Source organism: Danio rerio, chromosome 13 (assembly GCF_049306965.1).
Source record: "Danio rerio strain Tuebingen ecotype United States chromosome 13, GRCz12tu, whole genome shotgun sequence".
In the NCBI taxonomy this organism is placed as follows: domain Eukaryota; kingdom Metazoa; phylum Chordata; class Actinopteri; order Cypriniformes; family Danionidae; genus Danio; species Danio rerio.
The window spans coordinates 10,868,149-10,886,256 of NC_133188.1; the positions used below are offsets into that span (position 1 = coordinate 10,868,149).

An 18,108-nucleotide genomic window follows, 5' to 3' on the forward strand; every position below is an offset into this window, starting at 1 on the left:
AAATAATAAAAGCAATGTGTCAGAGACCCTAAAAAAATGTTTAACTCAACAATTAAACATCAAACGTAGCTAAAAGGTTTTACATTGTCAATCAAATGAACTTAATTGAAAAATGCAACACATATTTGTTTGAACAGAACTTCAAAACTAAATGTAAAAAAAGTTGCTTAAGTTGCACACTACTTTGGTCATGTATAAATATCATTATAATAACAATATTGTATAAAAATTATTGTCACTATAAGCCTACATCATGCTGACGATCAAAAACACACACTGAAAAAAGTGATTTTTGAGAGCGGTAAATATAATCTGTGAAAACCATATAAAATTTACTTGATTATTGCAGCCAACCAAGGAATTTAAAAGTAATGGGTAAATTCTACATATGCTACCCATTCGTCAACAGTAACAATCATCACATTGATAAAGGCAGTAAAGTATACCCTTAAACCGTGAGTTTTTTTGCTTGAAATTGCGCATGCGTCAGCCCGCGTTTTTGAGTGACTGGGCGACGCTGGATCCTCTCAACGGCTGCCATCGAACAGCAGAAGATAAGGTAAGCTCAATTTAAGGTCATTTTTGAAATTATGAGATATTACACATCACTTTTATTCTGCGTTCATTTGTTTAAAATGTCATTACTTGAAATTAAAGTTTGAAACTGTCGCTGGCGTCACCATGGCCCGGCACACACCAAGCCAACAGCCGGCTGTTGAGCAACGTCTGCCCGTCGGTCAGGCAACTTGGTATGTTGTGTTTCTTGCGTCGGTTTGATGTGTTCAAATACACAAACTGACCCCAGGCTAGAGGTCTGCATTCCTGCGGCTGTTTCGCGGGACCCGACCGGTTTTCTTGAGCACGGGAATAAATTTCCAGATAAAACGCAGTAACGTTAGCGGTCGGTAACTCTGGTGTAATTTTAACCGGAGCGGGTGGCCTAACTATATAGCACTCCCGAGGGAGAGAGAGAGAAAGAAAGAGAGCGCATTCGCCGTGCTGTGTGTGGGTGTGTGTGTGTGTGTGTGTGTGTGTGTGTGTGTGTGAGAGAGAGAGAGAGAGAGAGAGAGAGATTACATTTGAATGAGAGAGAGAGAGAGAGAGAGCGTTAAAGAGCGCATCCGCCGTGCTGTGTGTGTGAGAAAGAAAGAGAGCGCATTCGCTGTGCTTTCTGTGTGTGTGTGTGTGTGTGTGTGTGTGTGTGTGTGTGTGTGTGTGAGAGAGAGAGAGAGAGAGAGAGTGAGTGAAAGAGCGCATCCGCCGTGCTGTGCGTGTGTGTGTGTGTGTGTGAGAGAGAGAGAGAGAGGGAGAACAAGAGAGAGCGCTACTGCTTTGCACTAACGTTACTTCCCTTTTGTCTTGTTTGAAACATAAAAACAGTACCTCTGTATCCCATTTTTAAAAAAATTGTGGGATCAGTTAAAACATTTTAGAATATTTTTTTTATCTTATATTTGGTATTTTTTTAAACATCAGTGTTTAATAATTTTTTTATAATCTTGTAATATGGTATATGAGGCATATTACATCTATGAAGCTAAGCATAGATATTAATATATGTAATTGCAATGCCTTTATTTTAGTGAGTTAAGTACACATAACACATCATTTCTGCATAACTGACCTTTGTCAGACAGACTGCCTTGATCAGAGGAGCACAGATAAACTACTGTATTTATTTCCCCAATTGATCGCCATTCTGCAATTAGTTTTTTTTAATGCCTGGGGTCATAATTCATTTTGCATATTAAACAAACACCTGAATAACCACCAGAGGTGATCATTTACATTATATTGTGATAAACACAAAATCAACTGTACAAAATCTAACCCAGGTACATGTCTGATCATTTCTTTTGTGTAATTTCTGTTTTAATTTCTGTTGCAGGCAGAGTCTGTGTATGTGGACACTCACTATTTGACCCTTTCTTCAGTTTCTCTTGTCTGTCCTCCACAAGCAGAGACTCACTGATAGACAGCTGTTACCCATTCTAGGCCTAACACATCCAAACACGACCACACCGCAAGTGTATCCTTTACAGGTATGCAAGTTTTCCAAATAAAATAAATCGCATTGTCCTCAAAGGTGTAGTTACCTTAACCAAAGTCCTCAGTTATGGGAAAAAAATTGTAATACTTATTATCCTCCTTCTTCTTTCCTCATCTACCTCTTCTTAAAAAAATTACAATCAGATTATTTCTTAAAATTTCTACTTCATTAAATATCCGTTTATTGCTTTGGCAGAACAATATTGAAGCAAACATATGCAAGTAAGCTCATCAACTATTAATAACCTGTCTCAATTTCTTTTCTTTCTGTCTCTACAGCTAAAGAAACACACTACAATCAACAATGGCGGTCCAGTTAAGAGTAATTTTAGAAGAACACAACATTCAAAAATTGAAACTTCCAACAGGAATTCCAAATACATTGGAAGATCTTGTTTCCATAATTACTGCAACTTTCCAATTGCATGGGGAAATTGGACTACTATACCAAGACAGTAACTTTGACAATCAGTTTTTCAGTGTCACCTCAACTGCTGACTTGCATGACAAGGCCACTGTTAAAGTGATCCTAAAAGAGCCGACAATCACCCTTGACCTACACCCAGTATTTGAATCATCTACATTGAGTACAGTGAGCACCCATCCTGCTAGTACTGCTGAAACGGACATCTGCCCTGCAGATCATGATGCATCCTCAGAGGTGTCAAACTGCGAATCTTCAAGTTCCAGTGATACCATTATTCTTCCTGATTCATGTCGCTCTGCTGCATGGCCAGTGCCATTCCAAGTACCAGAGTTTTCCAGAGACATAGAACTAATCCTTGCAGAGGCAAACAACTCGTATCATGCCTCTGGAAGACACTTCATGGATGCCAGTATTAAATCAGCAATAATGCAAGAGCTTGCAAAAGTAATTTTTTCATACACCGCTTACCCAACCAATGAGCAGATCCTCTCAGTAGCTGAAGCCTTGGTTTCTAAGTTTCCGTGTCTTAGGGAGCCAGGTTCATTTGCGGGATTATATGGCTGGCAGCAGCGCATAAAAAACAAGATGCACAATTACCGTGCAAAGCTAAGATCTCGAAAATATTCTTACCCGGAAATTGAAATCAACACCTTAAAAAGGAAGCATCCCGCTGATGTAGGGCCTTTAAAAAATATAAAAAAGGCCAAAAAAGCAGAGGTTAATTACCTCCCTCCACACCCTACTGGTGAAAGCCAAGAGACACTGGAGAAAGAGAGACTTGAATTAATTTGTGAAATTACAAAGAAAAACAATGCAAAGATAATTGCAGATAAAATGAATAAAACCTTCTCTAGCCGAAGAATTGAAGTGGTCAGCCTCAGCCCCTCTGTTGATGTGTTTAAAGAAAGGTGGCCAGCATTATTCACTGAGGCTCAGGTGAGAATTTTTCTTTTTTTTCCCCCCACTAAGATACTTTCATGTGATTACTATGAGATCTGGTCTGTCATTTAACATATAATTTTTGTTCTTTTTACTTCCTAGATCAAGGAGGAGTTCAGACGCATCACAATGGTTTCCTTGGAGGAGACATTCCTGCGGAAGCTTGATGAGTACACACCTGGTCTTTTGCGGCTAATGCGTGCCAAAGGAGGAGCAGCTGGTTGCAAGATGCGTCCTCTGCTGGACAGTTTAAATGTATGTTATTTTATTTTTTCACAGATATATAATTATTAATATGAGGGAATTAAAAGTTAAATTATTTGTAAACAATTGCTTTGTTGTGTTAAGTTGAGCTCCTTACCAACCTAAACTAACTTTTAACATCAGTGTGTGAATTCAGTCTTATCCATCTATTTTCTTTGCTGCTTTATCCGGGTCAAGAGAAGCTGAAGCTAACCCAGCATTTATCAGGCGAAGGGGCAGGGTTCTCCCTGGACAGGTCGCCAGTCTATTGCAGGGCCGGAATTCAGTCTTAGTACATGCAAATAACCCCCCACTCTGCTAAATTGTATCTCCCTACAGACACAGAACATTGAGGAAAAAAGAGATGCTGTTGTCTGCTGCCTCATTAACTACCTCGGTGAAAGACAAGAAGATCTTTTCCATGAATGGCAGGTATGTCATATGGATAACATATTCTTGATTAACTCAAGGGATCCTCCTCTCATATCTCCCTTTTCCTTTTGTCTTCTACTCCCTTCTGCTCTCCTTTAGATAAACTGAAATATATTGAAAGAGCATCTTGAAATAAAATTGTGTGTGCTTTTTGTTTGTTTCTTTTTAACACTTAGGAATGTGAGGAGTACACAGACAAAACAATGAAGGTGATTGTGAAGCACAATGTCATGGCTGAGGAGGACGATTTGTCTATTGTGATCGAGGGAAACCAAGTGATGGAAGGATGTGGAAGCCGAACAAAGGCATGCATACTGCTGATGGGACTCATATATGCAATCAACATTGAATATCCAAAGGAGCTGAAGAACACATTTGAAGCTTTTCAAAAACTTTTTTTGGAAATTGATGGGGCAAAACTTCTGAAGAAAGTCCACAGCCTCAAAAATAAGCTTATGCAGTAGACATTTCTCTCCTTGTTTAAAGGGGATTCTTTGTTTGGACATACCTTGATGGAGTTGTAATGGACTGTTTTATATTTTTCTTCTCTTCCCTCATTTGCTCCACATACAGACACAGACCCATCCACTGTTTCTCAGCCCTCTCCATTGCTCTGTGTTTTCCCCCATATTGACAGAAAAGGAATACTAATAGATAGTGGCCTGAACAATTTTGATCTCACCTACCCTCTTCCCCATTTGTTTGCTTATTTCATTCTGATCCTATCTGCGAGAGTGAGAGTAAGGACAAAAAAAAAAAATGATGGTATTTTGTTTTTCTTTTATCTTTTTTTATATTTAATACTGTACATGCACAGAAAAACGAGGTTGTGTGTGTGGTTTTGCCTTTTAAAATATAATAAGTGGCCTCTGAAAGAGTTGTATGCGAGTAGCCAATTATTCAGAAACAACATTTGAAAATTATCTTAGTGAGCTATAAAACAGGTTTATTTGTTCATTATTGTGTGAAGCTGTTGCACTTTATTTAGCACTTTATTCTGTGTTTTTAGATACAAGAAAATCTTGATGTGATTGATCATTCAGCACTGCTCTGATTTCCTCACTTCTTTTTTATTTTCCTTTTTTTGCTCCCCTCTCTCCTCACTTTTCTTTTCTTCTCTGATCTAGATGTGTTTTATTATCCAACATTATTGAAACAACATTTGAAACTGTTGTCTTAATGAGTTATAAAACAGGTTTATTTGTTCATTGTTGTGTGAAGCTGTTGTACTTTATTTAGCACTTTATTCTGTGTGTTTTGATAATTTGGTGCATCAGTGCTGCATATAAGCAAGACTGTTCAGTTATTTTGTTTTATGAATGTATATGGATAACAGACCACTGGTCAGTTACTGTTGTGTAAATCTGAAAAGACACAAGTTTAGTCTAAGAGTTTAGATAAAAGAAAATCTTGATGTGATTGGACATCCAGCTCTGCTCTAATCTCCTCACTTCTCCTTTTTTTCTCCTTTTTTTTTTCCTTTTCTTTGCTTACTTCTTTTCTGCTCTGATCTGGATGTCCTAAAACAGGGAAATGTTTTATTATCCAACATTATTGAAATATTTGATAGATCAGCGAGTTATAAAACATGTTCATTACTTGAAATGTTGTGTAATGCTGTTGTGCTGCACTTTATTTTAAGTGCGTTTTCTGATTTTTTGGAATAAAAACATTGAGTTGATAACCAATTTAAATGTCTTTATTGTAGAGGTAGATTTTACCTTCTCTGAATAAGTAATTGTTATTAGGTAACTGATATTAATAAACTTCGATTTAAAGAGATAGTTTTTACCTAATAAGTAGGTGTTGAATATATACATAAATGTGAGGTATTTTTTACCCAATTTTTGTAGTATTTAATAGCTTTTTACTTCAGATAGTTTATACTCAATATATGGGATTAAATCTACCCAGCCAAAGACGATAGTTTATACTCAATATATGGGATTAAATATACCCAGCCAAAGTCAATAGTTTATACTCAATATATGGCATTAAATATACCCAGCCAAAGTCGATGCAAATTGTTACCTCAGATTTATTGGGTAAATTCTATAGATTAGTTTTTACAGTGCAATGTCATGATATCTCATGCGATTGTCCTCTGACCAAGTGCATCTTAAAATACATGAATGACACCCCTGATAGAGCTTGAGAAGCAGACATTCTTTATAATTTGTAACATAAAGACTTGCAGGTTAAGGAAACAGCATAGGAGGAAGTTGCCGTGGGCCGTGGTGCAGATTAAAAGTTTAAAAAAAAAGTATATTTATATGGACAGATAACCAGATAGAATAGACAGGAATATATTGATCTGTGCCCCGCTGCACGCTGCAGAGTGCAGACGCAAAAGGCAAATGCCTGCGCTCCCGCGGACTTGCTCGTAAGAAACAGGCGTGACTCTCGGCTATTTTGACAATTACACACCTAGGTTACACAGAGCCCAACATGGAAGTTTGTGATTGGGTCAGGCCAATGTCAATAAATATAAGAACCAATGGGCTGCAGATTATGTCACATAATGATCCTGACCTAAAGTTGGACAGCCAAATGGGGCAGTGGTCAAGGCAAGCTTTTTCCAGCTGAGACAACTGAGGAAAATAAAGCCATTTTGTCAAGACAACAATTTGAAACTGTAATCCATGCCTTTGTTACCACCCGCCTGGATTACTGTAACTCGCTCTACATCGGGATAAGTGGGTCTTCTGTGGTGGCCTGCCTACAGCTAGTGCAAAATGCTGCAACAGGCCTTTTAACAGGAAGTCGTAAGTTTGATCATATCACCCCGATTTTATCCATACTCCACTGGTTCCCTGAACAATATAGAATTCATTTTACAATTCTTATATTTTTTTTTAGATCCTTAAATGGCTCTGCCCCACACTTCATATCTGAACTGCTACACCCCTATATACCGTCACATGTTCAGATCAGCAGATCAGCTGGTTCTTAAGAGTCCCAAAAACAAGACGTAAGCTTAGAGGTGACCGTGCAATTGCGGTAGCTGCCCCCAAGTTATGGAATGCCCTACCTAAAATTTCCATTTTACTGTTTAACACTTTGGTCTGCTTCTCGGTGGTTGTAAAGTGTTTTATAAATAAAGTTGAATAAATGAATGAATGAATGAAGTAACACAAATTGTCGAATGGAACAAAACAATATCAAATCAAACAAACAATCAAGCAAAACAAACTAAAAAATAAATAGAAAATGATGTCATTCTGACCCATTTATTGATCTATGAAATAATTCAATATTAATATATGAAATAACTCCTCAAATTTTAATACGACTGTGAAAGAACAACCTGGGAAACATTATTTCAACTAATTTATAAAAAAAATAAACATAAAATCTACTAAAAGTACTAATATTTTCATCAAAAATGCACTTTTTATTTAGAAAAAAAAACCATCAGCTAAATTTTTATCGTTAAAGGTTATTTTTCAGGGACACCAATGCTGCCATTTTGCAGGATGACCCTGCTAATATTTTTGTTCAGCACATGCAAGAACGGCAGATATACTGAGGATAAGAGAGAGAGAGCGGGTGTGAAAATGTGTGTGTGTGTGTGTAAGACAGAGTCGATATAATAAGCAGCTTATGACCTGCCTTTCAGGAAGGCCTGTTAAAGCCTGTCTCTCTCAACCTCTCTGCACCATCAGCTTGAGATTAACTCACCCAAGCAAGATTTAATAATGTCTATTGATAAAACGTCAACATATGCCTCTGCCATTAAAAGAAGGCAGCACCTGCTTGCTATTCCACTTGCTGATGAACCAACTGACATTTTGAGAGCCCAGTGTAAGATTTATCACATAAGGATTGTGGCCAGACAGAAAAAAAGAACACAACTTTTGACACTTAGAGGTCATAACAACAACTTCTAGGCTCATGCAGGAGACCCACCTGTGCTGATTAATTCTGCTGTCTGTAATCTCTGAAGTCCCAGCCACCTCTATGACTTATATGACTGAGATTTTAAAAATCCAATAACGTGGGGTTTGAATGATGGGCTAAAATCTTATCGCTTTGCATTTTGAGGTCATAAAAAATAGAACCATACTTGAGTGTAATGGAGGCTGGAAGTTTCTTCATTACTTAAAGGGGTCATTTTCATGTAATATACTGTATATACTGTAAAATCTTTTCTTTTAGAGTTTTTGTCTTGTTTTTAGTCTAAATGTTTAACAACTCTTAAATCAAGATGAATTTTCTATAGTAAAACAGATCATCTTGTTTTCAAAATAATATGTCAAAAATAATCTCGTTTTTTATGAAAACAAGCAAAATAATCTTTTCACTTTGATGAACGTTTATTTTGTTTTACCTCATATGCAGATTTGTTTGATCTGAGGAAAATCTCACTTAATTTTGACATTATTTCTGAAAAAACATCTAGAAAATGTTTCTTCATTTAACCAGTTAAACTCTGCTGCAATTTTGGGATTTCCGCCTGGATTTTGCCTACCCAAATTTAAAAGCTTCCCAAATCCACATGCAGAGATGTAAATTCAAAAATTTGATATCCTTTTAAAGAAAACCCTTTGAATTTTCATAAAACACTATTGAAAGTGTTTAAAATATCTGTATATGTTGTCTGTGTAACAATAAACACCTAAAAAATGAGGCGCTTTTAGTATTTTTTTTTTTTTTATAAACTCAAATTTGAAAGTGTACCTTTTAGGTTCTGTGTGGTCTAGCGTGCTGTAATTAATTTGGGTGTTTCCTGCACATGTCTGTAATCATAGGAAAAAAGAAAAATGTCTCTACCATAATCTATGCAAAAGTTATTGTATTACAACTAATGAGAGGTGCTATACAAGTCACAGGGATCGATGATTATTTTCATATTTCACTATCTTTTGCTTGATCAAACATAATTCACTGTGTTTGGACCACGTCAGACATATAAAAGGATTACTTATGCACATCACCTCAAAACAGAGGAGAAATGGCCCTGAAGCTCACAGCATAAGGTAAGCGATGTTAGCTATCTGTGCTATCCGGGGTTTCTTATTGATCATAAATGTATTGTTTTCACTTCTACGCCATAAAAACACAGAGATTCATTCGACAACAGTTTGATATGTGAATATAATTTAGTAAAAAGAATTCTAGAACCGTATGAGCACCGGCAAGAGCTTTCATTGTCATATATGAACCATATAAAAAATATGAAAATGAACCAATGTTCAATACCCAGCTCGGGTCTCCAAAATACTATTGTATTTAAGTGTAAATAACTTTTGTACAGAAGAAACAAAACCAAAGTCTACACTTTCAAATAGAACCACTTACGGGGTCTGGTGCAATGCTAGCCCTTTAAATCTTAAAGTGGAAGTCGATGACGTCACGGACCTGCAGAGTTTAACTGGTTAAGAATTTTTAAATATTTAGACTAACAACAAGACAAAAACTCTATGAGCTCTATTTTAACGATCTAGGCGAATAGTCTAAAGAACATGGTGCAAAAGCATTAAGGGTGTGTCCACTTTTGCTATTTTAAGGATGGAAAAATACGCTCTGAGCCTTGGCACATGGTTTAACAGGGTTGTGCTTATTCTCTTAATTAGTTATGGTGTATTGAGCATAACGCGCATTAAACCAATCACAATCTCATTTCCCATTCTCTTCAAAAGATTCAGTTGCGTCGCGCCATGGCACATTAGCTATTTACATGGCGTATATTGTAAGTGGAAAAACTGAACACTACACTAGCAAGAAAACAGTTAAACAGACCATCTGCAGCACAAGGATAAAGAACAAGCCTCCTCCATTCGGCCTCTTTCTCTTTACTTTACTTTCACTCTTTACTTTCATGGATAAGGAAATGGTGTTGTTCGCACTCCACAGAAGACATCCATTAGCCTACATATTTAATATACAGGTGGACAAATTTGTATTAAAACAAAAATAAATAAGCATACAATAAATACTACTACCAATAATAATAATAACATTATACAAATAAAAATAGTCAATAAACTGAAAAAGACTCCTTGAAATGAAGAAGGCATGCAGGTAGTAGTTTTTATATTCATATAAATACTATTCATATATATTCATATATATACTTTCATTCCTTTTCACAATAATGACATTTCTAGTGTGATATTTTTTGATAAAAGATTTTTTTTATGCAGTTTTTGCACTACACCAAATAAAAACCAACAACTACTTAAAATATGTAATCAATAACGTAAATATATTACATTTTCTGTTATTTTGTATGGCATTGTACTTAAAAGAAGCTATTGGGCTATAATCTGGTGAAGCACAGATATACAAAATAAATTAAAGCAATGCAAAATTAAGGTGAACCTAAGTGGTTGCAGAGTAATTTTCTCTTACACTTGGTTGTGAAACAGTTAAGGTCTGTGGTTTGCTATGGGATGTAAATGACAGGGCCTGCCTTCTAATCATGTGCACAAAAAGGACGCGTATCATACAACAAAATCTACCCTAAGTAACATATTTCAGATTTGCAAAAATTTATATAGTGCCCTCTAGTGGATTTGTCACCTGAAAAGACCAACGAATCGTACGGGGGAGGAACAGATTTTACATTTTGCAAACATTTAGGCTAAAGCATGCATTTCCAATGAGCCTAGGCCTTTAAAAGGAATGATAAAATTAGAAAGAGAGTCTCATGTTGTGGAGATGCTGTGTGTTTCCTAGTGTGAACAAAAACACTTTGTTTGGCCCTCTGAAAGTAGAGGCAGATCACACTAGTCATCATCCAACTCCAACAAGTATCAAGCACAGTTATGTCAGACATTTGTTAAAAATTCATTGTTTTTTTCTTTACAATTGTATGACGCATTATTACAAAATGGCAGTTTATACTGTTATCTCATTTAAATTTCACACCTAAAGCATTATTTTAAAAGTATTTATAATATTATTATTAAGCTGTAAAACTTGACATGATGAACCAAACATGAGCAATATTTAGTAAGCATCTTAAAAGAAAGCAAAACCACCACAAATTAATTATTAATGGAAGTTCAATTGATTTTATGTAGCTCTGCTACTGTATTACTGTATACTGTATTAATAATTTGTCTAAATAATTTTTCCACATGATTAGTACATATTTAAAAAAAGAAGCCTTTCCATATTTTCAATACAAGTTTTACAAATTTGACTCTAAAAACAAAGCTTTAAATGTGTCATTACGAAACATTTAAGGTTGAAGACGAAGAAAAGAGTGAATTTCCAATATAAGAACAACTTTTCCACATATAGGTATCACATTTTCTATTTTATAAATAGTTTCAAATGCTGGGTCGATCCCAAAAATGCTCCCAGACTGTGCAATTTATGAACTTTATTATGTATAACGGATCGAGCTATACTGAGCTGTAACATTTCACACATTCTGGAGACACTAAAGATGTATTCTATATTGTCAACAGTGGCATGATGTGACCTTTTTAAAGGGATAGTTCACCTAAAAATGAAAATTTGCTGCAAATTTACTCATCCTCAGGCCATCAAAAATGTTCTGTGGGCTAAAGAAAAAACATTTACAAGAATTATAAGCTGAAACCGTACTTTTTTTAAATCATAGTCTACGGTTTACAGAATTTTTTTAATTAAAAAATATAAATATTAATTTATATATTTAAAAAAATTATATGTTTACGTTAATTTATATATTAATGTAAATGTAACATATTTAAAGTTGTATCTGCTGTATCTGCTTTAGAGCTACATGCACACACATTTCTGGTGAAAGCACTTGAGGTTTCTCAAATAAACTGTTGTACAAATGGCTTAATGACATTCTCATAAGTTAGACATTTTTAAAAATGACATTTGAAGTGGATTGATTCAGCAATTGAACAAATGGTGAGATAACACAGGGGCCGCTAATAAGGGCAGGAGTTTTTCTGCTTTTAGAGGTCTTTTCAATAATGATACGCTGAGATATAATTATGGTGGATTTCTTTCCCTACTCTCAGCAGAAGTACCCCATAAAGATATATACTATTCCTTTAAAACCATTCCTGCTTTTTTATTCAGTGTGCTGAATAGCAAAAAATACACCTTTGCAAATAGTGTGCAGGAAAAAAAAACTGCAAAACTCCCGTAAAAAAAAAAAGAGCATGGTTTAGAATTTAATAAAAAGCACCATACAACAAATTATGAAAATGAAACACATTCCCATGGGCTTATATGTATCAATAATAAAACATAATTGTAATTCCATTATGAAATCCTCAGAGTAGTTACATAACGTTCAGTCTGTTCACAGTTTAATCTGACAAAGTACGTCTAAACATTTTGAAATAAATCTCACTGCATGCTGACCATGTCGGTATGTTAAATGTTTTTGCATAACAATACAGATTAAAGAGTATCTTAAATAAAAAAAAGAAGCATTAAAAAACTACTAATTATCACGTTGTCATTTATTTGTATTTTTAATGCTTCTTTTTTATTTAAGATACTTTACTTTAAATATGTAAAATAATTGTGTCTTATTAAAGATTTTATGATGTTTTTATTAAGAAAGATTAGAATAATAATCAAAGTGACAGGTCAATGTATGCACAGATCCTACAAGAGACCACATATTATGCAAAAACGAGTAATAATCGATGTAAAACAGACATAGGCATGTAAAGGTGTGCCTTTCTTTGGCCAGAAGTCAAGATGCACTTGAGGAAATGAAGAAGCCATAAGGTGATAGCGGATAAAAGTGCTTCCTAGGGATAATGCAATCACTTCTCACCATCAATTACCAAATGAGACACGGAGCCGTCTCTGCTAACTCCCTTTACTAATCATCAGAGCTTCCTTTTATTTTTATTTCCTTGGTATTCATCAAATGTTTCTGTTATTAGCAACACTAAACAAAATTGCAAAATGTTTGACTCCTAATTAATACAATGTACATTCTTATGTTAAAGCCCCTACTGTGAAGTATCAAATGCTCTTGTTGCGATTAATTGCAGAAGCTTTTATCATGGTATACTGTATTAGAATTCTTGTATTGACCTGAAATGCAAAACAAGTTCACATTAACAGGCAAAATAAGCAAAAATACTTTTAATTTAAGTGCTTTATTGTATGTACATACATGTTGAAAGTAAACAAATCATTCAACGAAATATGTGCGCCCATAGGAGTTCTGGTTTAAAAAAGGAGACGTGTTGAGGTGCATTGCTGGCGCGTTGCTATTTTAAGAAACTATAACAGATTTTCCAATAGACCAGAACAAAGCCGGTCTATTGTACAGCGCAGAGCGCGTTAGTTGTGCGCTTCGCTTTCACCTTGCTTAATACAGACAGGATGTAGAGCAGTACACAAATATCTTTACATATAAAAAAAGAATTAAAATAGTAAGGATATATATAGGATATAATAAGGATATATATATATATATATATATATATATATATATATATATATATATATATATATATATATATATATATATATATATATAGCATATAAATATAAAGGATTAAAATATTACAAAACATATATTTTTTTAGCCTACATAAATATAAAAACTATACTTTCATGCCTTCATCTTGAGAGGCTTTTTCAGTTTATTCATAACAATTTGCTTTTGTATAATGTTATTATTATTAGCAGTATTATTTATTATATCCATATTTATATTTGTTTGATTAAAAACAAGCTTAGATTTGTCCACCTGTCAGGTTTTAGACCATATGGGGCACAGCATGTGTATTTGGATATAACTCAGTGTTTTGAACACACTTCGTTATTATTGTTCATTTATTTGTTTGCTGGAAATTAGAACTGAATTTAGAAATAGTTTTGAAACAAATCTTTGCACTTAACAAACAAAATTAATTATTTATAGGCTAATGGATGTCTGTGCATACAACACGTTTCCTTATCTATGAGAGTGAAAGTGAAAGTAAATAATGAGGAGGCTCATCTGTCATTCTCGCGCTGTAGATGCTCTGTTTAACTGTTTTCTTGCTAGTGAAATTCTCAGTGTTTATCACTTACGAAGTCCGTCATGTAAATAGCAAATGCGCTATGGCGCGACGTAACTGACTCTTAAAGGGAATGGGAGATGAGACTCTGATTGGTTTATTCTTAAAACACACTTATAACCCATTAAGAAAATAAGCTCAACCCTTTTTGATCATGTGCCACGGCGCAAAGTGGATTTTTCCCTCCTTAAATTAGCAAAAGTGTATTCCGACACGCCCTTAGTGCGTTTGGGCCCTGCGCTTTACACTTTGCTCATGGATTATCAAAATAGAGCCCGTAGTTTTTATCGTGATTTCAGTTGACACCAAGTGGATGAACTAGGTATTGCAGCCCTGGTTCAAAACACATGCAAGCGCAGGTTGCCAGATTGACAACACCACCAAAGGCTGATTTAAATTGTGTTCTAAATAAAATCGATAGGAGGAATATTTCCCATATTAAAAGGAGTTTTTGTCCTAACCAACACCTGAAATTTACATTTTAAAAACAAATTTCTTTCAGCTGAACAAAAGAAAACTGACAATGATCACCTCAGGTACACCTCATGTGCTTTATTCAGTGTTAAATGCTAATAATGTGAGTTTAAATGCTTTTTCATATGCCTTGTATTGCCATACTACTGAAAGCAGCAGCAGATAGTTCACCTCAAAACTTCAAAATAAAATAAATCGTTTGAAATTTAACTTTAGAACTGTGACTCTGTGTAAACCAACACATATCAGTGATTCAGCATCTACATTTAATAATGTTAAAGAGGCTTAATACGTTTTAATTAGATTGTAAACCTTACAATGTTTTTGGAGTGCAGTAAGTGCACGATTCTGGAGAGGGTGCTCGCTGCAGAGCCATTTGAGGAGAGCTGAGCTCCAGCGAGGGGGAGCATGAGCTGTCGCTCCTCCTCCTGTAAGCTGTTTTAATGCGTACACCAACCCCACCCCTAACCCTACCCCCAGTGACATCACTCGTAGAAGAAGTGCAAAAAAGGTGGAGCTCAAGCTTAAGCCACTTGGTATTCTGTGCTTCTGAATGGCTGAATTTAAATTTCTTTGTGTTTTGTTACAATATAACCTGTTCACCTAATTTTATTATTTGCTAATTAATAAACACCTTGTGTGGAACTCTGCGTCTGATTTAGGAGTCTGCTACGGTCACAAACACATGCTTTCAGAGCCTTCATGACTGACAAATCACATCAAGTTAACCCAGGCAGCTGACATGTGATTGGCTAAACTGGCATTGGACGAGTTAAATGACCACAACAAAGACAGCGTTCTGGCAAGTAACCCACATTTTCAAAACAGAATATCTGACTTCAGCATTGTTTTTCAGATAAACAAGAATGTGCACTTAGCATGTTTCCTAAATATTTGCAAAAATATTATGGTATTTTTATACTTTAGAAGAGTCAAAAACCTACACATAGCACCTTAAGTTAACTGCTGTCATTTGAGCCTCATTGCACAATGTTAACATATAATATTAGAATACTGTCAAATATTAGTCACAGAATAATTAAAGTCATAAAAAGTCCCAGGATTTTTAATTAAAATTTCAGCCAGATTAACATCTGAAAATGTAATGATTAGACTATTAAGCTAATTAATCAATTGAATCTGCAAGCATTTTGTGGTGATGTTAAGATGGTGATGTCACATTTGAACACTGCAAATACAATATGAATATTTTTAAGAAGCACCTTACAGAAAAAATAACAAATATTTATTCACTGTATGCAAACACAAGCAAAATTCCGTGTGTTCATTATTACAGTATATTTAATTATAAGTATCAACTTACAGTGTCTAGCCCGAACGTGCTGTTAAAGAAACAAGTGTTTTAAACGTGTTTAAAAATGTGCACAATTTTGCTTATAGCTTCTAGAAGAGCAGGAATCTGCTGTGGTTCTCCTTCAAGCAGCCTGTGTAGGTGAACTCTTAACCTTGTGAACCCTGTAAAAGTGCAGCGCCTGGCTAATCCTGGTGGAAATGCCAGACACTAATCATATGAGCCGGGATGAGACGCACAGATGCCGTCCGGCTCTTACTTACACACTGTAGTAACTTGTTCGCATGTACTGTACACTGTACGTAGAGACCCTCAACGTCATGGGCTTACATAAATAGGCGCAATTCACAGAACAAATAACCAGCTTACCACACCACTTTATCATGCTGAGGTCAAAGAGTAACGTGCCACACAGCTATACACTACATAAAAAGCTATAAAAAGTATTAATATATACTTTTATCCTCTTTTGTAAGTCGCTTTAGATAAAAGCGTCTGCTAAACGGCATGTGCAAATGTAAGGGATGTAGTTTGTCTCATGCAAACTGCAGCAAACACAAAAAAAAACAAGTAATTGTACTTTTCTAGTTATTTCCAGACACACACACACACACACACACATATGTATGTATGTATGTATATATGTGTGTATATGTACACTCACCGACCACTTAATAGGATACACCTGTCCAATTGCTCATTAACTTCTAATCAGCCAATCACATGGCAGCAACTCAATGCATTTCGGCATGTAGACATGGTCAGGACGATATGCTGCAAGTCAAACCAAGCATCAGAATGGGGAAAAATGGTGATTTCAGTGACTTTGAAGGTGGCATGGTTGTTGGTGCCAGATGGGCTGGTCTGAGCATTTCAGAAATTGCTGATGTACTTGGATTTTCACGTACAACAATCTCTAGGGTTTACAGAGAATGTTCGTTACAACCGAGGTATGCAGACGAGCATCTCTGAATGCACAACACCTCCCACCTTGTGGCGGATGGGCTACAGCAGCAGAAGATCACACCGGGTGCCATTCCAGTCAAATAGGAATAGGAAACTGAGGCTACAATTCGCACAGGCTCACCAAAATTGCACAATAGAAGATTGGAAAAACATTGCCTCGTCTGATGGGTCTCCATTTCTGCTGCAACATTCGGATGGTTGTGTCAGAATTTGGAATTAACAACATAAAAGTGTGAATCCATCCTGCCTTGTATCAACAGATCAAGCGGGTGGTGGTTGTGTAATGGTGTGTGGGATATTTTCTTGGCACACTTTGGGCCCATTAGTAGCACTTTAGCATTGTGTCAATGCCACAGCCTACCTGAGAATTGCTGCTGACCATGTCTATCCCATTCTGACCCCAGTGTACCCAACTTCTGATGTCAGCAGGATAACGCATCACGTCATAAGGCGTGAATCATCTCAGAACGGTTTCTTGAACATGACAATGAGTTCACTGTACTCAAGTGTCCTCCACAGTCACCAGGGGCCTCATGTACGAAGACTTGCGTGGAAATCTTACTAAAACATTGCGTACGCACAAAGCTGTAAATGTGCGTACGCAGAAAAAAATTCAGATGTATGAAACACTGCGTACGCCGAATCTCACGCATATTCTTTTGTACATCTAAATGAACGTGAAACTAAGCACAACATGCACGAGCGCAAAACCCCTCCCTGCCTCCTCCCCCGTATGAATATGCTAATGACTATGCTAATGGAAAACCCCAACAAAAAAGCAATGGCAAAATCAAGCAAAAAGAGTAACTTTGAACAGAATGTGAATTGGAGGTGCTGCTTTCGGAGGTAGACCGGAGAAAAGCGGTGTTATTTGCAAGTTTGTTCTCCGGAATTAACAACAAAAGAAAAAAATAGAGTGGGAGAGTTTAGCTGATACGGTTAACACAGTTGGGTCTGAACATCACACTGAGTGCATTTAAAAAAGAAATAGTGTGGTTTATAACTGAAAAATGTTGCAGTATCCTAAGCTGTCTCAGTGGCGCACCTCAAAAGAAGCATGAGATCATGTACAGACATGTTCAAGCGTAAACTCGGCTCGAATCCAGCGTCTGATGAATTCTTTCTTCTTTTTTTCCCCGCTACATATCAGATTTTGCCCACTATTTATCAAGAGAAAGACAAGTAGGAATCATCAATAAGTTTGTGCATCATATTTTATTTGCACATTTATTGAATGGAAATGTTTCTGATTCACGCATGCAAATTCATCTTCAGATAGT

The 18,108-nt window shown here is 35.9% G+C and overlaps 2 protein-coding genes across 5 annotated transcripts in view; one reads left to right on the forward strand and one right to left on the reverse strand.

The window, feature by feature from the left end:
- The window catches only part of camkmt (calmodulin-lysine N-methyltransferase), a 260,843-nt gene that overhangs the window by 76,564 nt on the left and 166,171 nt on the right, over positions 1 to 18,108 (reverse strand). The window lies entirely within an intron of this gene.
- LOC110440173 (uncharacterized) lies at positions 502 to 5,774 on the forward strand. 3 transcript variants are annotated; one of them, XM_073920714.1, is made up of 6 exons: positions 502 to 559; positions 1,889 to 2,042; positions 2,329 to 3,412; positions 3,518 to 3,670; positions 3,998 to 4,090; positions 4,267 to 5,774. In XM_073920714.1, the coding sequence occupies exons 3-6, from the start codon at positions 2,354 to 2,356 to the stop codon at positions 4,552 to 4,554; spliced, it is 1,593 nt and encodes a 530-aa protein (XP_073776815.1). In that variant the 5' UTR covers positions 502 to 559; positions 1,889 to 2,042; positions 2,329 to 2,353; the 3' UTR covers positions 4,555 to 5,774. The 3 variants fall into 3 exon arrangements, with proteins under 3 accessions (XP_073776815.1, XP_073776817.1, XP_073776816.1); XM_073920716.1 differs by having other exon boundaries at positions 1,889 to 2,029; positions 2,115 to 3,412; XM_073920715.1 differs by lacking the exon at positions 502 to 559 and adding an exon at positions 692 to 1,776.

Bases quoted from the DNA above. Each gene is read 5' to 3' on its own strand.
- LOC110440173 (XM_073920714.1), top strand. From the start codon at position 2,354: ATGGCGGTCCAGTTAAGAGTAATTTTAGAAGAACACAACATTCAAAAA. The intron at 3,413-3,517 runs GTGAGAATTTTT...TTTACTTCCTAG, and splicing joins CATTATTCACTGAGGCTCAG to ATCAAGGAGGAGTTCAGACG. The intron at 4,091-4,266 runs GTATGTCATATG...TTTAACACTTAG, and splicing joins ATCTTTTCCATGAATGGCAG to GAATGTGAGGAGTACACAGA.